The sequence below is a fragment of the Leuresthes tenuis genome, unplaced genomic scaffold, assembly GCF_036924035.1.
Source record: "Leuresthes tenuis unplaced genomic scaffold, fLeuTen1.0.hap1 SCAF_4, whole genome shotgun sequence".
Lineage (NCBI taxonomy): Eukaryota > Metazoa > Chordata > Actinopteri > Atheriniformes > Atherinopsidae > Leuresthes > Leuresthes tenuis.
This window is the reverse complement of record NW_027325358.1, coordinates 2,708,446-2,732,944: the sequence shown is the minus strand read 5'-3', so window position 1 is coordinate 2,732,944 and position 24,499 is coordinate 2,708,446. Positions and strand designations below refer to the sequence as shown.

The following is a 24,499-nucleotide window of genomic DNA, read 5'->3' as shown; positions in this document are numbered from 1 at the left end:
GGAGCAGTGCAGTCGAGGCCTAAAGCTTTGCAGGATTCTCCTTTTATACCCAAACCTGACAGCCTCGCATGTCACCAGGTTTTCCATCAATCTCTCTTTCTTTTACAGTGAAGTTGGTCAGTGAAGATCAGCTGAAACTGACAAAATAGCCTAAATCTGCCAGTTCGTCCGCATTGTTTTCTGGTTTAAAACTGGAATAAAAGTGCATCGATTTCATCCACACTGTCATTACCTCGTCCTCGGCTGATCTGTGTTATCGCTCTTGTTAGAGAGGCCCATTATGTCATGCTTTGTCTGCAGTGATGACTGATTATCTCGTCATCCTGCAGATCTGGAGCCCACTGGGACACGTCCCTCATTCCAGCTTAAGCCACACGTCCCATTCAGTTTAACCGAAGCATAATTTGCTTCGTCCAACAACAGATAAGGACTTACAATTCAGTTGGAAGATGATTCGCACTTCCAAGATGTGAGTTGATAAGGCGAGGCTCCTTGGACCTGCTTCATTGTTCTGCGGTTCCTGTGTTGATCGGCTGCCAAAGCTTTCTGTTTTCAGTAAATGACTTCGAGAAACACACAGAAACCAGGTGGTCTGTTGTTCACAAAGTCTAATTTAGCAGTAAAGTAGGTGTGATCTTTTCCCCAGACATCTAAATTTGATTGCCTTGAAAAACATGGGCCCAGCCCACTATCATCTGTAAGTAAAGGTTACGTTAAAGCCAATGAAGGTTGACCGCCTGGTGTTTTTTGCTGAATTGATCTCTGTCAACACATCAGAGCTTTTATTGAAGCTCGCTGTGATTTCAATCGACTTTGTTGTAAACTTACAAGTGGGTCACATTACCAGGGGACAACATCAGCCTGGAGTGAACTCAGCGAGTTTAACACGACAAATATTGTACTTTGAGGTGTACACGGACGGGCTTGATGAGAGGCATGTCTCGTTAAAGCCAAGGTTGTTGCCCTCAAACCTTTTTCAAGCTCTGCTTCCTTTTCCGCTGCTGTCAGTGAAGAAAAGCAGGATGTTTTTATAGATTCTTATAGATTTCTCCACAGACAAACGCCAGTGACACCTCAGAAAGGCCGGTGCTGTTCAGGGTGTCATACCTCCTAATAGGAGGCAGCTTTTATTGCTCCACGTGTCACCGTACAATGCACAGCTGACAGGGGAGAAGGCAAATATGAATAATATCAACCAACTGTTGGAAAAGATTGTTTCTGGAGTGGTTTGCACATCTGTGAGGTGTCGTCGCTTTCTTTCTTTGGCCAAGGTGGGAGAAAATGTCAGTCGCTCCACAGAGCTGTCCTTTACTTGTCACACCCCCCCCACACCTCTCCCAAACCCAGTCATTATGGGCATTTAGACAACCGTAAACACAGCTCAGGTGTTCAGGCACACCCCTGACAGGCAGAGTGTCCTCCCTGCTGAGGCATCATCTTCTCCTTCCATCATGCAGGTCACTTTTTCCCCTCCAACAGCCAGCTTCCTGTTTTTATTTTCATGTGTCGTGACTACTTTTGCACAAAGATCCTTCCTGCCTCAGGACATCTGCTGTAAACAGTGTGACAAACAAAGCAACAAAGTGCTCCACTAACTCTTGACCCTCGAGTGCATAACTGGTCACGACTGTGTCTGGACTTTTGAAGGGGTGAGACGAGGTTGACCGGAACTGGCGTGCAGTGGGAGCATTCAGCACTTAACACGAATGGATTTCAACCCCAGGGAGTGAATGAATTAAGCACAGAGCTCTCAATAGTGTAGTGTACAGCCAAATGAGGATCAATACACTGATCTGTGGGTTCCTGACCCGGGACACATCACACAGCTAAAGGGATGGCTATTTCCACCACCAGTTATTCTTTCAAGTGGGATTATTCGCAAGATTAAGAGCGCTTCCAGAGAACAAAATGTGCTCATTATTCCACTGAGGACACGCACAGGAGGCTGATGAATAATGAAAGTGATGAAAAGTTACAGTTAAACACAAAAGAAAAGCATAACCTGTTTGTTAAATCCATAATACACTTTTAGATTTTAAAATAAAAAGAGTTTTTATTAATCGGATGGTTTATTCTTTAGCAAACACGGGGACATTTTAAAGGTCAGAGCTGTTATAACTTCTCCTATGAAGACATTTAAATTACTAAACCGTCTTCATATATCATCCTTCATGATCCGTTTATACAGCAGACATACGTGCACGATGCTGTAAGTCTATCCTGCTCACAGGTGTTACAATAACTAAAGTAAAGAATTGGCAAAGTTACGCATTTAAGTTTCTGTGTAAAACATGGTGGAGAGTTAGAGCACGGGCAAAGGAATTCATTTCCTTTTCAGAAGAATTTTATGGTCATGCCTCCAGGAATAATTAATAATCAGCCTGTTTGTGAAGCAGAACAAACGTCTGCACACTTGAAGGAAGTGGAGTTGTTCCTGTTCGGTCGATTTCTGTCAACGATCAGGACAAAGAAACAGAAAGCTGCTCGTTATAAATGTATCTGCAGCTGTCTGTTGTTGACTGGATGGTTATGTCATTTCCGTTAAATACATACCTGCAGAGTTACATAGTGATGTAACAAAGAAAGTACACCCTATTTCAATTCCAATGTTTTACATATGAGAATATAGAAGAAAAAAATCTGTTTCTTATCAGGTGTTGAAATTCAGTAAATCCAACGTCAGAAGAACAACAACAGCTGGAATATTACACTGAGTCATTATTTACTGAACTAAAAGTGAGACAAAATGCAGAAGCTGTGTGTGAAAAACTAAGTGAACCCCTGATCCAGCAGCTTCAGCAGCAGTGAGCTGCAGTGATGGTTTCCTGTGGGACGTTATCAGTCTCTCTCCTGGTTCTGGAGGAATCTCGGCCACTCTTCTCTCCAGCGCTGCTTCAGCTCATTGAGGTTTGCAGCATTGGTTTCTGCACAGCTCTCTTAAGGTCCCACCACAGCATTTCAGTCAGGCTGAGGTCTGGACTCTGACTGGACCATTGCAACACCTTGATTCTGTTCTTTTTCACACATTCTGCTGTAGATCTGCTGCTGTGTTTGGGATCTTTGTCCTGTTGATGAGCCAGTTTCAGCCCAGCTTTAGCTGTGGGACAGATGGCCTCACATTTGACTCTAGAATACTTTGGTATCCAGAGGAGTTCATGGTGGACTCAATGACTGCAAGGTGCCCAGGTCCTGTGGCTGCAGAACCAGCCCAGATCATCAGCCCTCCACCCCCGTGCTTGACAGCTGGTATGAGGTGTTTGTGCTGATATGCTGTGTTTGGTTTCCTCCAAACGTGCTGCTGTGCATTAGGACCAAACATCTCCACTTTGCTCTGGTCTGTCCAAAGGACATTGTTCCAGAAGTCTTGAGCTTTGTTCAGCTGCAGCTTTGCAAACCTAAGCTGTGCTGCCATGTTCTTTTTAGAGAGAAGAGGCTTTCTCCTGCAGCCCTTCCAAACAAGCCATCCTTGTTCAGGCTTTTTCTAACTGTGCTGTCATGACCTTTAACCTTTAACATGCTAACTGAGGCCTGGAGAGTCTGAGATGTAGCTCTGGGCTTTTTCACCTTGGGGTGAACTTGCTGGGACGTCCACTCCTGGGAAGATTGACAGCTGTCCTGAATGTTTTCCACTTGTGAATAATCTTTCTCTCTGTAGAATGATGGACTCCAGATAGTTTGGAAATGGCCTTATAACCCTTGCTCACACTCACTAATGATCAATTAATGAGTGCATTGATCAGCAGCTCCTGGCTGCTACTTACCTTCTTAATTCCTGTGGAAGCAGTGAGGGAGGACTTCTGCATAATGACTTAGTTTTTGTTAAATAAATAATGACACAGTGTAATATGTCATGTGCTGTTGTTTATTTGAGGTTGTATTAATCTGATCTGTAAAGAGATTTTCTATTTTGATCTAACACATTAAATAAAGGACTTTCTTTTTGGTCTTTAGGGGTTTGTAATGTGTAATAAAAGTTGTATAAGTGATATATAAAGAATGTGACTTTACGTGGTGCTTACTTACCCAGAATTCTCAGCTGTGTTACAGCTCCATGAAGGCCGAAGAACATCCACAGTGGCCGAGAGTTGTCCACACACACTTGCATGCCTACATTGGTGCCGTTGTGGCTGAGGATGACCTCTCCTTCTTGGTTGACCAAGAAGCCCAGGATGTCACTGCTTTGCAGGGGCGTTGGCACTCGGCACACGGCCCAAAACTCCTTCCTGTCCACCAGAGCCTCGGGATTGTAGGGAAGGTCGCTGGGGCGCAGAACCGCCGGGTCACAGGACGTCACGCCGTAGGACAAGGAGCCTGAGCGTGCCGGACTGGATTTAGTGACTTTAATGAAGACGGTTTCTCCAGTGCGGAGAGGCCGATTAGTGAAGACCAGCGTGCGCTCTTCTCGTGCGTGCTCAGATCGTGCCACTGTCTGTTCATCCAGCGTCTTGATGTGGGCGCCGCGCAGCTGGTGGAAGTGGAGGTCGCTCTCCAGGGCGGACGGCAGCAGAGAGGACTGCTGGGAGTTCAGGGAGTTCTGGGGGATGGGGCAGGTGGAGGATGAGGTGGCCGAGGCCAGGTGGAGGGTGTGGCGGTGGGAGTGGCTGTGGGCGGGGCCTCCATCCTCCTGCTGGACGTTGAGGTCACACAGGCTGACAGACAGGCGAGAGTCGTCTGCCTCACGCCGCAGAGAAGAGGAGCGGACTGTGGTGAAGGAACGTGGGCGAAGACAGTCGGGGGGAACAATCTCACTGTCTGCAAAGGGAAGGCAGAGGAAAGAAAAAGAGAGAGCAGCGGTTAAAAGGACTCTTATTGTTTTTCATCTTTGATTTGCAATCCGCTTGAGGCCGGCGGCGCTGAAGTTTGCAGTCAGCTGAATCGCAACAGTTCTAAGAAGGGCTGAATCTGCAGCTACTTTGTCAACAAGAGCAATTTAATTTCAGTTGGATGAATTGTATGTAGGGCAGTTCTAATTACCCAGCTGTGCTGTGGGGAAGAGTGTTTAAAGATCCAGGAATTGAAGAAAGTAGAAAGTTGCTCGAATGTCTGCACTGAGCTGAATCATCAGGTTTTATATGCTGGTGCAAGTGTGCTGTGGGATGTTGTGGCTTTAAAACCAAGACAAGTATATCTGCAAGAATATCAGGAAAATCCCATCTTATTTTTATGTGAAAATGCTCTAAGGTTGGGCTGTCTGCGTCATGAACATACTGTTACAATTCTGTCACAGCAAGTACCAGAGAAGACCCCACAAGGCTTGGTATGTGGAGGTGGAGGATGAAAAACAGCCCCCGACCATCTCTGGAGAGTCTCTTCAGTTCGGGTCAGCTCCAGGCCCCTCTATCTGACCAGGACCTGAGAGGCCTGACTCCAGATAAACCTCTTAGCCTCATTACGAGGCTGTGGGACAGGCTGCTAACTGTAAATTGTAGCAGTGAAAACAGAGGAGCCAAGCCTCTTATGATGCCCTCCCACAGCCAAAAGAGCCGACAGAAGATAGATCCATGACAGCCCTGAAGAAAGGCCTGCTTAACTAAACACTCGGATCTAGAAATGCTTTATTTTCTGTACTTATAAATAGTCCCAAGTCATGCTGTCTTTGCTGGGATCGGAGCTGGTTGGAGGTTAATTGAAGACAGAAAAAAGGTGGTGGACAGAAAAAGCTCCGACAGCACAGTGGACACTGAAAGGGATGAAAAAACTGAAAAACCAAGTGGGCAACGTCTGGTTAGCATGAATTTAACTTTTTACAGATGTAATACATGCATGAACTGTTTGAACTGATCATATTTAATGAAAGTGCTCACATCCATATGATCTAAACTATCCCTCCTACAGAACAGCAGGAAATATTACACATCTCAGAGCCAAACGACCATATCGGATGTTTGTTACCCCTTTAAATATGATTCATGTGTGCATATCCTCACTGAGGCGAACGTCATTCTGAAGTGTTTCCTTTAACAGGCCACAAAGTGCTCTAAAGAAGGCAGGAGGACCACTAAATTACAGGCAGTGTTTTCAATTATAGGACTGCAGTTAGAAATCAACACACACTTTTAGGTTATTTTCACGCAAGAACCTTCGCTGAAACACTTCCGACTTTGCAAATTCAACCTAATCTTTTACAACTCAACCATTTTGTTCTTGTTCTATGTGCTAAAATCAACTGATACAAACTTCCATTTTGGGTTATTTACCCACATCCCTCAAAAGACGCGAGCTTTAACCACTTTGTCATGTTTTTGTGTTAATTTTTTCTTTTTATCATCATACTTTCTTCTGCCAAAAGTAAACTAAGCAAAAATATGGCTGAAACAAAGAAACTGAATCATAAGAATGAAAATAAATCCATACATAATCTGGGAGATTCCACTGTTTCTGTGTCTGGAAACACTGAAGAGGAAATAACTGAAAGAAAAATGTGGAACATGCATTTGTAGAGGGTTAAGATAAACTGACTATATGACACCCTCACAGGATCCAAGCCCCTGCTCCACATCCTCACTACAACCACCTCTGTGGTTCCTGGTGATGTCGGCCCACAGAAACATCAGGTATCCTGTAGTGATTGTGTAAAACTAAACCAGAGATGACAGCAGTCTTCTCAGTGATGTCTCTAATTCAGAAGTCAGACGACGCCTTGTTCAACTGTAAAGCTGAGATTGTATCGCCGCTACCCTCAAAGTCATGTTGGACGTCAGCTAATGTTCGCCGCTAACCCAGAGCACCACACTTTGTGATTAATCTTTAATGGGACCAAGGCCTTGTAATTGTGCTAATTGATCTCTCAGAGAAGCTTTAAATAGAGAGGACAGTGCTTTTGGTGCACAGGGCAGCTCTCATACACGACTAATCAACCATTAACCACCTCTCTGCTCAGAAGAGAGCAGCAGCTAACAGTGAGTCCCTGAGGCTAGCTGGAGATGACTAGCTTGCATTTCATCCGTTATTCCCTCCTCTGTCAATCCATTTCCCTGATGGGTTTGCAGTCTTCATGAAAACCCTCGGCAGAACTTGGAAGACAGGCTTTGCAGCCTGAAACCATACGGCTGTTAGGTAGTAATTGAGCAGCTGAGTCTGTCATGTACTCCATTTCCTGATTTTATGCATTTTCCTCAGACACAGGGCCATTTGCAAAGGAGAAGCCTTTCATGAAGCAGTGAAAGCTTAATGTTGCCCGAGCCTCATATTTTGCTCTTTGATGATTAGTGATGATATTCATTTAGCTGCAGAGCTACATGCTCGGTCACTTAATTGATTGGAGGATGTGAATGGCATCACCAAACCAAATTATATGTGTCCCATAGAGGCTGCAATCTCTCCACTGCCTATCACTCCATCCTAAACTGAATTATGATGGCACAGACGGGTTAGAAGTCCCCAGAAACAAGTGAGTAGAGTGGATGTGCGCTGGGTATGCTGACATGTCTGATGGAGAACAGCGAGAGGTAAAACTTGTGAGGTAGGGGTGGCGCTGCCATCGACAATCCTGGATTTATGTTGAAAGGAGTTGATAGAGACTCCCAAAGAGCCACAAATCATCTCACTCTCCTTTCCATGTGTCACTGCGACCTTTACTCAAATGCAGGATATGTGAACTGAACCAAACATCCGGCAAACTGATTCCTCTAAAAATATAGTCTTTTATCTGTGTTTTTCCAAAAAGCTTCTCTCAGGGTTTATGGTTCTTTTTACATCCTCTTCCTCTTGCACTTTTCAAAGGGGAGTCATTTCAAACTGGCTTGTGTGCCTCATATTCTTCTTTTTGCTTTTTTATTCATCAAAGGCTGGTGAGACGGAGGCACTGCTGAGCTGTATGTGCACCAAATGCTTGTTGTTAGCTCAGAGGACAGAAAGAGGAATGAAAGGACTGCAGAACATTTACTGTGCATTTGTGAAAGTGTGTTTGTGCTCTTTGTGTGTGTGCATCCTTGTCCGTTTGTGACCTCAACAGCTGCTGCTTGCTAATCGTGGTGCACCTGCGTTTTTAGCTGATACAATCCCTTTGTCCTATTGGTCCCTTTCAAATCCACCACTCACAGATGCTCTCTTCCATTGGCCGAAGCCAGATTTTTGTACTTTGAAAGCTGCATTTAACACAGTGTGTTTGTGTGTATGCTCGTGTCTTTGAATTGTAATGGGGCCATAGAAGATGCAGCTGCTGACACTGGCAGGCTGCAGGGGCATCAGAAATGTGATTTTTAACTTTTGATTGAATTTCAAACCAAACAAAGCATCTGTTGGCCTGAACCAATTATTTCAGGCAGGGGAGTTTGAGAGGTATGGGTCAGGTCTTTATTTGGGCTTCTTAAAAATTCACGCACCTTTCACCAATGCTTTTTTGCCCAGATTTTCTTTTTTATTAGAATAATTAGGCACCTGTTGGGTTAAACCGTTGCAAATACATGGGCAAAAGTGGTTGCTGGGTGGAAGGAGGGATTGGCGGCGTGTCTATTTTGGCCTACACAGACTTTGGCTCACGCTCTAAATGTTTTACTTAGGGAATAGCTGCAAAGCAGGTTAGCTAATGCTGCTCTTGGGGAGGTGGATAGAGGGAGAGGCTGGCTTAGAGGCTTTGCTAGCCTGAGCAGACGGAACGTGCCAGGGGTTTGAGCCAGTGTTGGAGGGTGTCAGAGGGTGGGGGTGGCGGATTTACTCTCTCACGCTCAGTCTATCTCATAGGGCTTATCTTTATCCATCTCTGGAGGGTTTCATCAGATGTCTGCAAAGGTAAAAAAAAAAAAAATGCAACTATGAAGAGACGAAGAAAAGAGTGATTTCAGAGAGATACACGAGGAGAGTATCTGTAGATGTGGGGGTGAACTTTTCAGATGGGATTACCTAAAAAGGTAGAGAAGGATAGACGGGGAGCTTTTGCAATGAACAGATAAAACACAGAGGCTGGTCGAGAAAGGGAGCAATGGTGGAAGAGAGGGATGGAGTCAGAGGGGTCTTTGTGCTAGATGTTTGGGATGCTCCTTACTCTTTGGTCTTGGCCCAGTCCCAAGTCCCCGATGGGACTGAACGCTTTGAACACGGGGTCTTTAGAAAGAGCAGCATGCTCCCAAGGCGACACATGGCCAAAACAAAGAGCCAGGCAAAATGCCCGGTAAGTCACAAAAGCCCTGTCCCTTAGATCATGGTCAGAATTCAGCATGCGCCGCCCCTTCTCTGCCAATCAGCATGCCTGGGCCTCAGCGTTAATAACCTCCATCACAAGGCTCTTATATTAAAGCTCCCCAGTTTTATTCCTGTGCTTAGGTATGAAGGATGGCTGATTGTTTCTCACAGTGAGCAGACTCACACCCTCAGGAGCATGCACATCCCTCCACTGCCACGTATATATTCATAGATCCAACTCTTCCAGCTGCACTAATCAGTGTTTTAACACAGGTAATAAATCATCAGCAGTCCACAGCTTCCCATTCTAAGGTAATGAAAACACTACAATACTTAGTTTCTACACTAATGAAACCTTATCCATGAATAAATTATTCAATTTCTGCCAGCAGAACTTGAAGCAGGAGTTTTAATTGAGAAAGCTAGCTGTGCGCTACCTGTCCAGCTCCAAACAGCTGCCAGACATAATTATCAACTAGCTAGTGAGTACAGTTGAACTTTAGCAACTAAAGAAGCAGATATTTACTCTAAATCCTGCTGTATATCGTGGAATCTTCTGCTGTTCCAGATTAAAACCGACCAATATGAAAGAATTATCATGAAATCCGTGAGATAAGGTAACCAGGAAAAGCCCCTTTTTCCCTCACAGTGACTGCTGCTATGGCCGATATTTCCTCATCAATCATTAATGTAGCATGGATAAATGCTAGGAAAGCTCTCATCAGTCAAATATACTGCTCTGGAGAAGCCAAAACAAACCTGGACAGTGTAGATGGAAGCTAAAGGAGAAAAAGGGCAATTCAAGTAGTTGCCGGGCGAGACTTTGGCTGACATGTCCTGCAGCCCACGGCATGACTGCTGCATGGAAAAGTTACAGTTAGATATGGAAACACACCTCAGTTACTTTTCAGTCTGTCAGCTTATAAACTTTACCTGAATCTTTGCAGTTTACCCTGATTCAGCATCATTCAGTTTGGTAAGGCTGAGTTATTATACCCCAGGGGTATTTCCCCCAGGACAGAATGGTGATAACACTGTAAATACTAGTATTTTCAACAGATACTTCCATTATAATCTTGATAACAGTACTAAAGAACACTGTTTATTTGCATTTGACCTTTTTTCAACTACTCTCAGCTGTTAACTTCTGTTTCTGCACATAAACTATATTCCTAATAAAGTTTAAGGCCATATTAGCAACAGCAAATTCAAGTTTGTCTGAAAAAACTCCCTGAGGATTTCTAATTCTAGCACCTCAAGGCCATCACGGTTTTTCCTCATTTTAGATTAAAATTTGTGAACCATCTTCTCGCTTGAACTGTGTCACAAAGGAATATTCACATCCCCTCCAAACTCCTGTTGTCTTTCCGTCTCTGTCTAATATTGTAATGAGCTGCAATTCCCCCAACAAAGCCTCTCAGGCGAGATGTTTCAGAGGATCCTCCCTGTGGAATCGCATCTTTAAAGCACAAAAAAGGAGGAAAAACAGGAATCTCCACATCAATCTTCACGTGTTATCTCAAGTTTACCCTCATTAAAAGCTATTCTGTTTATACTGCTGAAGTTCTAAAGGGTTGTACTCAATTACGGAGCCAAGGTAGAGTAATTTAAAACTGCCTCTAAATGCCAAATCATACAAATTGTGCTGACTCCTCTTAGCCTTTTGAGCTCTCTCACCAACAACCATCCTATTACATGAAGCCCACATCAGCCAAGACTCACAAAGTTGTTAAATGTGCTTTGTTTGATGTCTTGAGCTCTTTATAGTCCCACATTTCCTGAATGAGTCCAAAAAAATTGAGATTTACACCATCTTCTCTGCTTTGTGTATTTTCATTGGAGAGCAAATGTGAAGCATCAGGATTCATAAGTGCTGCTATTAAGTTGGAGGCTCAATCCTGCCAAATTAAACACCATTTCCACTCAAGTTCTTGAAATAATCAAATCATCATTTCACCGAAAGTGGCCAGTTTTCCCCAGAAGTTTGGGAACCCTGGCCTGTCTCTTTTTCCATGTTGGATACCATAACAAATGTAGCTAATAAACTCCTGTCACTCCAGATAACTGGATGTTCGTGGAGTTCCTGGAGTGGAGCTCGAGTGTAAAGTACAGGGAGCCAGGGAGCCAGCGAACAAAAGTGCAACTGTACTTAATATTCTCTTTGAGTCACACCCGAATATGATATATTTCAACAGTTGTTTTGTCTCTCTGAACACTTTAGTCCTTCCTTACGTTCAGCTCTTTGTCATTAGATATTCAAAATGTTTCAGACTGTAATTAGTCTTTTGTGTAGCCTTCAGCACAAGGAAAACTTTCTTTATTCTCGTCACGGAGATGCTTTGATATTTTCCAGCTCAACTCGTTTTCCAGCATGAATGCAGCCGCTGACATTCCTCTGACTTTATTATCAGTCTCAAGTTTGAATAAAAAACCTCGTCGCTGCTTTCTGGAGTTATTTTTACTGTCTCAAACATTTCAGCGTAACTTTTAATATGCACAGATCCAACTGGATAGGTCATATTCTCCATCTTTTATGGAAAAAGAGCATCTCCGACCACAGAAAAGTCTTCTTTTCACACCCTAATAAACAAATCCTCATCACCTCGTTCCACACCTGTGAAAGGGAAACTTTCCGTGCAGCTGCACCTAAAACCAGCTGGTCAGCTACGTGAGAAAACACCACTTCTGTCAGAGATGGCGGGCCTCACTTCAGCCTCGAAGATGCTGACATGTTGTAAGAGGTTCAGACGAGACGACCCCGGCTGGCGAGCTGACGCACCGCCGCAGATAAGCCAACTCTTCTGACACATGTTGTGTTCGACAAACAAGGAGCCAGCTGAGCCACGGCATCATCCATCAAACCTTCAGACGCCGTTTCTCTCTCCAGGAAAAGCTTTCCTTTCACCCATCCCACATCTTTCATCTTTAAACAAGAGCACAGCTCTGCTATCTCTGCAAATTTGTCTTGTGAAGTAAACAATGCGCAGTGACATAAGAGACTAAACTGTGCTATCATATATACTGAAGTCTGTTTCCAAGTTGATATTCTTTTATTCCTACTTTTCATTACAGCTCTGCCAATCATTTAGACTGATGGCAAATTTGAGCTTCCAGGTGGCTCAATGAGACCTTTTCCTCCAGCCGAGAGCTTCCGTGTAATTCAGTCCAACCTGAGGACAGCCTCTCAAACACTGCGGCCGCTCTTTGATGTTTGAGCACGGCGCAGAACTTCAGATTTCCTGATGGACCGCAGAGATTGCCTCTCATGCACTGTGTTTTGTGTGAACTAAATTAACTGCTTTGCTTCTTTGGGATGACAGCTTGATTGGCCGACTCCTACTCAGAGTCATTCTGGTCGAGAGGTGTTAGCAGCCTCAAGGCTTCGCAATCAGACTTTAAACCTTCGTCCTTCAGGACGGACCCACATAGGGCCCCTCTTGATTAAAGCTCCACTGTGACTGACTCATACAATCTGATTCCTGTTGGCCTCACAACAGCTGGAATTACTCAGTTACTCAACCTCTTTCCCAATGTCAAGTAAAGTCCTGCTGAGCGCACGGGTGTGTGTGTTCAGACGAGACAGACCTGGAACACGACTATATATTAAACAACCTTTGTGACTTGTTGGATTTCAAGCCAGTGGGGACAGCCTCAGTCTTCCCAAGGAATTACCCTGCTAAACCTCCACAATATTGCATTTGCCCGGTAAAACTCCAGGTCCAATCAGTCGCCTGATACCTGATGCACTTGAGGCAATCACTTGACATATTTTCTTGCAGCAGCAGCATTTACTGTCATATAAAAGGACAAATTGAAGGTTTCACATATCAGGGCATCATAAAAAGTGTAATTTATTTAACAAAAAATGAACAAAAATGCAAAGCAGCGTGTGAAAAACTAAGTAACACCTTAGCTGACTTAAAAATGGCTTCCATTGTAATTTATGGCTCAGCTTCATTGGCAGGTGGGAGGGAAAAATCTTAAACTGCTGCCAACGAGCTTTCAGAGGTATGAAAGCACTCAATCTGCTCCGCCCTCCCCTGAGTTCCTGTCATGTATAATATATCCTCCTGATGAATCCTGCGAGGCGGTTTATCTCGTCATAGGGCTCTTACTGCCATCTTTCTACATCAAAGACGCTGCAAATGTCGCCCAGGATCATTCTCCACTCCCCGTTTTCTGTGCTGACCTCAGAACAGCCTCAGGAAGGTGAGCAGATGATAAATCACAAGCTGCAAAGACACATGGAAACCTCGGGGCTGAACATGTGCTAAGAACTCTCAGACATTAAAGTCGCTATAATCAATATTTTTACATCAACAACTGATCAAATTGATACTTGCGTGTGTGGAAAGAGGGTAAAGGAGGTTTCTACTGTTCTTATGAGGTCCAATCTATGCAATTTGTGCTGCAATAAAGAATATTTTCTATTAACAGCTGGTCAAATGTCCTGTGAAACAGATTTCCATGAAATATAACATTTACATTTAGCTGCTGACATGTGCGATGACCTGCTGGATAAAGTAGCATAAATTATGCATAAATATTGATGTTATTGTGTGGCAAACTGAAACAGCAAGTCAGAAACAGGAAGCACGTATTGTCTTTACAGTAACATTCGAGAATTTGGCTAATTTTGTGCTCTTTGGTTCCCTTTACAAAGTGATTAAACAAATCTCCATGTGAGTCCTGCTCATTCACAGCCATGAACATGGATTTGTTGTCATGTTCAGGAGACTACAAAGAGCTCATTACAAGCCCACAGAAATGATAAATGACCCTAAAGCCAAACGATGTGGCGCAGGACTGGAAACCGACTGCGGTATCCGTTATCCGGTTTCAGGTTAACAAGTCAGAGGCACGTAGTTTCTAAGGTTCACAAACTTCTCAGTGTTTAACACTGCGGCTGAAAACGAATAAATCAACACTTCATCAGCGCTCTGAAACTCAGATTCAAATCTTCACACCTTTACCAAACAAGCAGCTGGTTAATTGTTGCTTTTAACCATTAAACCATCTTTGAATAATTCAGCTAATCCTGCTTTAGCTTGAAGCTCTTGGCATAAAATAACCAGGGTTACGAGAGATTAACTGCTGGCTAGACCATCAAAAATTGTGCATTTCTCCACCTGCATTCAATGGACTTTGTTCAGATGTACAGAATATATATCTTTAGCCTTTGTCACGCCTCCATTGCTTTCCTTTTCTCTTTTAAACTGCCCAAATAGAGGCCGGGCAACACAATATCTGTGTGATTTAAAACAAGATGCTGGCATTGCAGAGACGGATGAGTCACAACAGCAAGAGCCGCCATGGCTGCCATCCCTTAAGGTGAGTTTATCCTCTGCATTCACAAGGTCAAGAACAGCGACAGGCACCAAAATTGAGGTCACAATACCTGGAACGCCGGGCGCTTTCACTGTGTTTAAAAAGCAGGACGGGAAGATTGTGAGAGTGGGTCAGTCTCAGCTGACATCCCATCAAAAAGGTATGTTTTTACAAATCTAAAAAAACAAAAAAAGTCAAGTAAAAAGCGTGAAACTGTGCAATTACTTCTGTGTGTGGATGATGAAGTTCCTGCAAGAAGACTGCAGCTAGCCCAGTGGGCCTCATGAACCGGAATAAATGGTTATGTCACTGTGCTGACGTCACTATTCGGTGGCTCAGAGAAGGGGAGGCCGAGCGTAATCAGCACTTCAGTGTCGGTACCCATCCCTGACAGTGACTCTCCCAGCTGGAGGTGAAAAGCACTCTGATGTGAGGGTAGCAGCTGGTTCAAAATATAAATCTATCTTTGTGTTTTTACTGAACAGACCTACGGTACATTTACACCTTTAGATATTTCTCCGGGTTCTTCAAAATGAGCAGTTTAGCATCTCACAAGAACAGCTGTCATCATTTACAAATAAGTGCTGGCATCGGTGATTATCTGTGGACATAATTGAGGGAAAATGTCAGTGCTGACAGATTGTGAAGACAAAGGGATGCAGGTAATTACAGGTACCGGCAGACGTGAAGACCGGGCTTGAGTGTTTCACCGTTGGCAAAGCGCCAGCCTAAGTGTCAAATATAAAACCTGAACTGTGTTAACATACACTGAGATTAAGCCGTGTTAATGGGTTGAAGCTGTAGACTGGAGGAAGCCACAGTGTTTGGAAGAGGCTTTTTGAAGGTGTGAGCTTCATTGTCCCATGAATGGAGACACGATCACAGCCCAACAGCTAATTTACATAATGAGAGGGCTGCAGCGCACACAGGCAGAACAAAATGTCTGAGGGTGAAATGTAATCCACCGTAGAGTTTTAATTCAATCTTTATGTCGCAGGGATTAGGCGGCACACTGAATAATCTCACAGGAAAACACTTAAATGGAAAGAATATAAATGTTATTGATCCTGGAGGGGAAATTTGTTCATCACAGGCGCAGAGAATAGAGCAGTAAGTTAAAGAGAATTAGGGGCTTTGAGTTAAGGGGTGATAATGCCTTTAAATTAAAGTAAAAAAAAAGGAGCTTGAGGATAAAATGTCTACACTTGTAAAAAAAAAAAAAGCCTTTTCAATCAAAACCAAACAAAATTTGGGAATATTTAGCGGAAATCAAAAGGAATGAAGAGAATGCTGTTTTCCCCACTTTGGCCTTGAGTGAGAATCTGAAGGAGGATGAAAAAGAGGACCTCCTCGAGGCTTCGGATGTCCGAACCTTATCCCAGAAAAGGGAAAGGGTCACGGAGCGCTGCACATAGAAACCCGACGTAGAGAGCATCACAAAGGACTATGACCAATCTAGATCATATATTTCTATGTTGATCTTCAGCAGCTTTCCACCCCTCTGCACAGGCCCCTGTTTGTGGGAGCAGATGTCAGTCAGCAGGCCCCCTGGGGAAAAGGAATCCTGTTCTGTAGGCAGCCCGGCATATGGCCTGACTGTAAAAAGACAGTAGAAACCACTCAAAAGAGAGACCTCGGTTTTGTTTAAAGCAGTGTTTCTAAGGTTTCCGTCAGTCAACTCAGCTCTAAGGTCTCTGAACCATTGTCTGCAGTCCTCTTTCACTGAATATTGACGTTTGTTTTTTTCTGTCTGCAAATGGAAATGTGTCAAAACAGATGCTGGATATGGTAAAAGAACTTTGAATGATGAAGCCCAAGCTCCAGCTGTTGCACAGACGAACTGAGGGAAAACAAAAAAATATGGATTCCCTCATGCTTGAGACCATAAACATTCGCCCTGAGCTGACTGGGGATTTCAGTTTCGATCAGCACGGTGAGCTGTTTCAATCAAGTGTGCTATCTATGGAACATTTAACCCCTGCTCTATTTTTACAGCAGCAGAGGGGATGACAGCGCTCAATCTCTCCATGTGCACATTCTCGTACATCAAAGCTTCTTCCAATTGATGCTGTGCAGTGTCTGTATGGCATGCATTATCCAGCTAAATCCAGATTTTGGGTAAACATGTGGTCCGAAGACCAGGGCTGAACTGTTACACGGATAAGAACGACAAAGTTAACAGTTAACAAAAGAATTATTTAAGTATTTTTAAGTATTTTCAGTTGAAGCTGAAATTGCTGCTTCCTTTCTGTTTTTACTGGGATCACAAATGTAAATGTAATTTATTTATACAGCCCTTTAGAACAGTCCATTTCGGTACCAAAGTGCTTTACAACAGATAATAAATAAAGAAAAGAATAAGTACAAAACAATAAAATAACAGTAAACGCAATAAAATACAGCAAAATTGAATAAGATAATATAAAAGAGTCACCATTCTACTGGGTATTAAAAGCCATCTGAAATAAATATGTTTTAAGCCCAGATTTAAAGAAGCCCAGGTCAGAAATAAGACGCATCTCGGGGGGGGAGCTTATTCCAGAGCCTGGGAAATGAGTGGAAGAGGATGGATTTATTTATGTGCAGCATGTTTTCTACATGTTTGGACCACAGATGAAACCTGCTCTTGACATCCATCGGTTTGCATATCAGCGTCACGATGCTGTTATCCATCTGCTGCTGCTCTCACCTGGAAGGTCACACTGGCTCTGTGACGATAATACACCATGAAAAAAACCTTTTCCCAGTGCTTTCAATGCATCAGACCTCTTCTACTGAAGGTTAAGCTGCTCAGGATGGTACCTTCAGCTGGTTTGGGCCTCAGTTCATCTCTACACAGCCTTCCAGAACAACTTCAGGTCATACAACCTGAAGAGGTTCTCTAATGACTTTGCAGTGGTTGGTTTGTTAGCTTTGTTAGCCCTGCTGCCATCATCTGCTCTTAAATATCACTAAAACAAACCACTGTGGTCAACCTCAGAAGGATAGCATCCAAACCTATAAACATTAAGAGCTGTGAAAGACTACTTGGGCGTCCACTCGAGCGTGAAACTGGATTAAAGCAGAGACACTGATGCTGTTTACAGGCAGGGGATTCAGATGAAAGCTCAGATCCTTCACTGTGTGGTAAAAGTTAGGAGTTCCACCACATTGCAAGTGCGAGTGCAATCTACCGTGCTGAGGTCTGCTGAGGTGGAAACATCAGCGCCAGAGATGCTAGCAGGCTCCATAACCTCAATCAAACCTTTATAAGATAGAGTTTCAAGATGCAGAATTCCTCCTTTTACTGGATAAGAACATTACACAATAAGGTGACTTGTGTGCACCATCAGTTAGAGAAAGTGCCTCCTTTTTAAGTAGCTTAACACCAAGACTGGACGCAGAGCCATAATCTGTCTGCGTCTATAAATGACAGAATCATCCTGATGGTACCTCTAAAGCCCACTAACAATAGCAGAACTTGGTAACACTGATAAGGTCAATTTAGCTTACAAATCTGGACAAATACGCATTTCAGGTCCCTCTCTGCTGTGCTTCAGCTCTGCAAAGTGATTCAAACCGGTTGGACTCCTGAAGGCTCGAGGAGGCAGAGCAACCTGAGTTATTGCTGCAGATATTGTGTCTCAGTTCCAGCAAGTGCAACAAAAAGTTACCGAGTTCTGCTTTAACATGGTGCACCTGAATCTCGATAAGCTCAGTGGGAAAATGACAGGATACGATTTATTATAGATGACTTGCAGCAGTTATGCCACAGTTTTATGGTCAGATTAAAGACTAAATGAAGTCGCCCAGCTCATAGCCCCATTACATGCCCTAATATTTAACCTACATAAAACCCCTTTCCTTTTTAAATCATGCCAACATGTCTGTGGTGCCTCTGCCTGGCCCGGCTGGGGGCCTTCTTACCTAGCAGCTGCACGCCTCGGGTCAGACCGTAAACATCAATGAGGGCCCAAAGGGGTTCAGCTGTCCGGACGCCGCTGAAGAACAGCATGGGACTGGATTCATTAATGCGATAGAACACTCTGCCTTTCTTATCAACCCAAAATGCAATAACACTGCCCTCGTTGGCAAACTCTTCAGGCAGAGCCTTTGCCCAGAAGCCACTCTGGGACACCAAGTCGGGGCAGGCGTATTTGGGCAGGTTGTCTGGGTTTATCCTGGACGGGTCTTTGGAGGTGAAGCCCAGACGCAGAGCTCCGCTCCAGCAGCACTGCTTTTTAGTGATCTGAGAGGAAGAGAATCAAAACATTAGTCTACAAAACAAATGTTTTAGGAACTGACCCTAAACAGCAGAATGGTTTCTAACAAGATTCTTCCTTCTGTCAAAGGATACCTTGAGGCGGACTTGCTCGTAAAGCGCGATGGGCCTGTTGCTGAACGTGATGGCGTTGCAGAAGCTGGCCTGCCTCTTGACCGTTTTCTGCGCCAGGTCCATAACAATTTGGGATCCCTTGGCATTTGGATGGAAAAGAAGTGGGCTGATGGGAACGGGACCACCGACGCTGCCGTACTGGATGGGCAAACACCTCTTGGGTTTGTGGTGACATCGATGTGATGTGGATGGGAACGGGCCACCAAAGGAGTCTGGGGAGGACAGAAAAATGAAGAGATCAGCACCGAAACAGTTAGTTTTCTCTAACTTTGTGAGAAAATAACAGTGAAAAGTACTTTCAGGCACAGCTCTTATAGCAGCTCCTCACCAGCAGGGGAAAGGAGCTGCAGACAAAGATTTGACTGACTTGGAAATTACATGCATGAGCAACAGAAGTGTCAGAGCTGAGTCTGGGTGAGAGTGGCAGAGAAGGACATGAGCAGCTACTAGAAACAATGTGTACTGGAACAAATTTCACTGCTTTTCAAAAGCTGCCCATTTCCAGATTAAAGTGGCTCAATTAGCACTTTGGAGATGAACTGAAGGGAAGTTTTTAGCCTCGAGAGAGAACATGACTCCTTATGTTTTGATTGTGGGATATAAAATGATTAGAATTTGGTGAAGATGTAGAATGATGAAAGAGGACCTGACATTTCTGCCTTAATTTCACTGCAGGCAGTAGGAACCTGAGTTATTTCTTGTTTTGCCACCTTCCTGTTTTCTGTTACATACAATCTTTGCAGGTAAGATCTGTAATCATTAAACTATTCAAAGAAACTGGTTGGAATTTCATAGACTAAGACATAAATGTGTTATAAAAAGGAATGTCGACATTGTAAAAAAGTTGTTGCAGCCTGAAATACAAAAAAATGTGTATATTCACAGATGAAATGAGGTTGAGAAAACAAAACTTAAATGAAATATCTGGAATTCGATGAAAAGTAAAGTAGGAATCACTCATTTTTCTTATTTAATGAGCCTTTGATGTATCAACTTCTCCCTCATCTAGTCAGGTCTGCTTTTACTTCAGCTGGTGAACAATATATTATCTTTATTATTCATCAGACTCCTTTTTATTCAGCATTTACAAGTAGCCAACATATATATACTGTATATAACACATGAATAATTCTACTCCCCACTCTAAACACGGTTTGACTCACAGCTGAGTTGGATTATGACTATTCAGGCTACTGTTACCAGATAAATCTTGTTTGTCTCAATTGGTTCCTTCTTGTATGATTTCTGCCAAGAGGGACATTGCATCTCATTAAATCTGAGAGATTGAATCTGTTTTACCCCAAGACATCTTAGTTATCGGATATTTTCCCACCTAATCAAACCCCAGTCAAAGTATCTAAAGACCAAACGTTTGGATACGGATCTTTGGGAAGAAGAAAATGTGAGTCATCAATCAACAAGATTAAATGTAAGATAAGTTCTTCCTCTATTACATGTAAAGGAGAATGTTTCATTCCACTGCACCCTCCTCACAAAAACATCTGTAATAGAAAACGTCAAAGTGAAGTTATGGTTCATGCTAAGTTTATGGTGTGTTGGACTCACTCTATTCCCACTGTCATAATCACAGTGGAGGGCTTGATTGTAAAAGGCTCTGAACAGATGAAAACTAACACAGCAGCAGCAGCAGCAGATGTCCTGTGGAGTCCCGATAAGACCAAGCAGCTCCCGTCCCAGAATACTACTTGCTTTGTGTTCTCCGTGTCTTTGTGTCCGACTGTGTTTATCTAGTAATGACCCTTCCAGTTTCACATCCTGTAAGCGTGCCTGCACCTCAATCTGGCCCCAGACCAAGAACACCGTTGGAGCCATTGTCTTAGGCAGTGCCTCAGAAGGGCTGAATGCTGCACACGTGGTCCCAGGCAGATTGAGCTGAATGCATTAGTGAGCTCTAAAGAGGCGCAGCTGCTGTGTAGGGAAACAGGCTATGTGTGAATTCACGTTTCTTAGCAACCCTTAATATCTAAAGGTCTTAATCAGCTCACTCTGCAGCCAACAGTTAAAACACGGCAGATGCCTTTTGTTTACACACACAACAAAATATATTTATCATCCCAGAATCTAGACTGTTTTTTTCCAGGAGTACATTCAACCAAAGTGCATTATCAGTTTAAAGAGAAAGAAAACATTACCATTCAATTTTCCCATAAAGAAGGAATTAATCCTCTTTTAATTCTAAGATTTTACACACAATTAAACTCATCAGGTCTTTACCGTGTCTTAAAATGTGAGAAAAGTCTACCTTTCCTGCTTACTGCTCCACAGAAATGAAGAGGATAAGTAGCAGCCATGCGCTCCTAATCACTGATTAATTGATGATCAGTTTTTTAGCCGTTTGCTGGTCTGGAGCAGTCAGGCGTGAGCAGAAGTTATTTCAAATGAAACCATGCCACAACTATAGTTGATTTTAGGGTGAACCGAACATGACAGAAGTCTTTCCTGTGTTTTATTAAACAGGGTGTTAATCCTTTGTTAGAGCAAACTCAACTCCCCAGGCACCTTTACAGCCTATTCCCACCCCCCCCGAGGTAATATCAAAGAATGGTGATCGTCTCGCCCTTCATATAGGGCGCTGGGGGTGTTTGGATGGGGACATGACCAAAAACAGAGGGGTAAAGCCAAAGGAAAGAATTGTGATTGGGCCTCCAAGGGTAGTAATATATTATCTGAGATTTAAGATAATCTATCTTTATCTTTCTCAACTCTTATTAAGCTTGTGGAAATTTGCGATTGCAAAGTTTGAGATTAAACACAAACGGTGAGAAAACTCAAAAGTCTTGAACATAGTTCCTGCTCCTGCATCAGTGTTTATCTCCGGGTCTGCATGAAGACACATAATGAATACCAGCCAGGCTGTCCCAGCTCCACATGTCTGTTAGTTCTTTGAGATGTTTTTAACCATTCTTACTGTCTCAGTTAACATTTATAGTATGATTGACTGCATGATGCATGGTGTGGTCGCTTCCCAGCGAGAAGGATTCTGGGTGGAGCCTGTTCCAGTGTTGGATGCTCAGGCTTCCTCTCACCTTCCAAAAACATGCATATTAGGCTGATTGGTGATTCTAAACAAGCTGTAGGAGTGAGAGTGAATGGTTGTTTGTCTCTGTGTTGGCCCTGTGATGGACTGGCGACCCAACCAAGGTGTTACCACCCAAAGGCAGCTGGGACAGGCTCCAGCATCCCCATGACCCTGAATCGGATAAAGTGGGTGTGGAAGATGGATTAATGAAAGTTACTTCATAGCAACTTTGTTCCCCAGTTAAAATTTTACCAGATAGAACACACTGTAGACAGTTAGATATCTTTTGCCGCTCCTGATATAGTCAAACCAGGTTTACTGATTTTGAGGGGTTTCTATTCACAGATAACTTGTAGCAACAGGCCAACACCACTTCCTGTGGTGTTTCGCCCAGGGCGCCATCCGTCTGAACACAACCCAAGAGTATGTGACAACAAAAGAACAGCTAAGCTTTGAAGTCATATATGAGAAAAAAAATTGTCTTTTCATGGGTGAAAAAGCAATTTTCCTACCCAACAGTTCTTGTTTCATACAGACTCAAGGGGTAATGGCTGTGGTCAGCCCTCCAGTTACCTGAGCAACACACATCCAGGTGTAAACTCATGTCCTTACAGCCTGAGACATGACCCCTTGTTGTAAGTGGTTTTTGTTGAGATCAACCTGATGGCTGACACTTATAACCCTGCGTTTGTACTTTCTGCTTGTGTTATCAGGCAGTTTTACCAGCTTCACAGGAGCCATTTAGCAAAGGTCAAGGATGTCTTATTAGGAACAAACTAGGTGAGAAGCTGGTGTGCCTCTGCCTTGCAGTGTAGCGCTCGTTATCCCTCTAATAACACACTCCAATCCAGCTCCAATCCCTCATCACAACACACTCTTGTGAGCAGCTAATACCCGACGTACCCCCATGAACATCTCTGTGGAGGAGTAAGCTAATCTCTCAGCAATTCATTTGGCTGCTGATGACGAGTGAGAGGCAATAGTTTGTGCCACCTGTGTCCTTTATTTCAAAGATGTGAGACAGGAAAGGGGGCAGGCGGAGGGCCTCGTGTCATGACTCAAACCCAGACTGGCTGAGAATGGGATCAACTGCCTGATCAACCAGTTGAGCTACATGGCAGCCCATCACTGTCTCTTTTTATCTGTCTCAGCAAACTTCAGCTAACGGATGCAAAAAGGACTTTATAGGTGGGAGAAAACTAAGGAAATATTTGTTCAGTGTTTGCAAATCACCCCCGAGTTCTGAAGAACAATTAAAGCCAACCACCAAACTGAAGACTCTCACGGTGAGTTAGGCTGAGTACATGGAGGCAGTGCTGGTGCACAGGGTGTGTGAAAAGATCCAAGCTTTCTCCTTCTATTGCTCTTAGCCACAAAGTGTCTCTGGTGTACAATAAAACAAACCTTGGCCAGTGTTTGCTGATAACATTCACCAAGATCTCCACTGTTTTGCCTCATTTTGGCTCCTTGGAAACTCTGTAGCATTCGATCAAAACAGCCCATCGGTGCTTATGAGGTAGAGGTAGCCCACATGCCAACCCACTCCTTGCACTTGTTGCTAAGTAAAGCCCAGATTAACGCTCATCCCAGGAGACTTAAGCGAAACACAAACACACAAACACACACACATATGGCATGTGTAGCTCACTTTAAATCTTTAAGCCATTTAGAACAAGGGAATAAGCAGTGTAAAGTGTAACATCAAATGACAAACAGTCTTTTTACAGACATCATGTACGGCTTTAAAGTCAGGAAAGACTAAAACATTGTATAAAATAAAACTTTTTAAGTTCTTGATTAGATTTTTCTCTTTACAGATATGTTGATGGAGTCATTTACAAGACCACCAACCAGCCTGCAGGGCAGCGACAAACAGCTTCTTAATGATGTTTACATTGCTCTGTCTCCATGATGTATTCAATCCCACTGACTCATGACAAAATAGTATTCCAGCCCGATGAAAAAGCAACGGTGACATGAATCACACTTTAATAGCAACTATTAATCAATCCCATTATCGTTTAGGCTTAAAAAACCAGTTCAGAACACGCACACAGCTTATGTGTGGTGACTTTTATGGTGTGGTTCACAAGGTATAATGTTTCCTCTTCTTACTCATCTCCAAACATGTGTGACAGATGCTACACAGTTACAGGCAGTTCATGTGAAACCCAATAGCCTGTTGGCCTGGGCTGCTGACAGTAACTGTAGCTGCTGTTTTACCTGGGGACAGGTACCAGGAACTCACTGCAGTCATCGCTCATTATGTCGGTGGAAACCAAAGGGATTGACAGGCTGCTGGGCAACATCATGACAGATCTATTTGTTCAGTGTTGGTGCAGTGATATATGACTCGTTCCCATGGTAATGTTGCATCGGTGGGGGTAGGACCTTCATAATGAGATTGGCCAGAGCAGCATCAGGTGATCCTGACACTTAAAACTATAAACTACTCTTAGCTGATAGCCTACAGCAATCAATAATTAACCAGTTACTAAGATGCATACACCTTCTTCTAAATGCTGATAAATCCACTTCAATCATGAACAGCTAAGTTCCTAATAACATTTCATAAGGAATTTTATAGGCAGATAAAGTAAAAGCCAGGCTATTTGATTCGTTGTGACCCAAGAGCA

The 24,499-nt window shown here is 43.4% G+C and overlaps 1 protein-coding gene across 2 annotated transcripts in view; it reads right to left on the bottom strand.

Moving 5' to 3' along the window:
• Positions 1–24,499, bottom strand: part of neurl1aa (neuralized E3 ubiquitin protein ligase 1Aa) — a 64,564-nt gene that overhangs the window by 10,551 nt on the left and 29,514 nt on the right. For both annotated transcript variants that reach the window (XM_072384083.1, XM_072384084.1), the window contains exons 2-4: positions 18,785–19,035; positions 18,355–18,676; positions 4,024–4,752 (exon numbers count right to left, since the gene is read on the bottom strand). In XM_072384083.1, the coding sequence (XP_072240184.1) occupies positions 4,024–4,752; positions 18,355–18,676; positions 18,785–19,035 (1,302 nt within the window). The remainder of the gene's footprint in view (positions 1–4,023; positions 4,753–18,354; positions 18,677–18,784; positions 19,036–24,499) is intronic.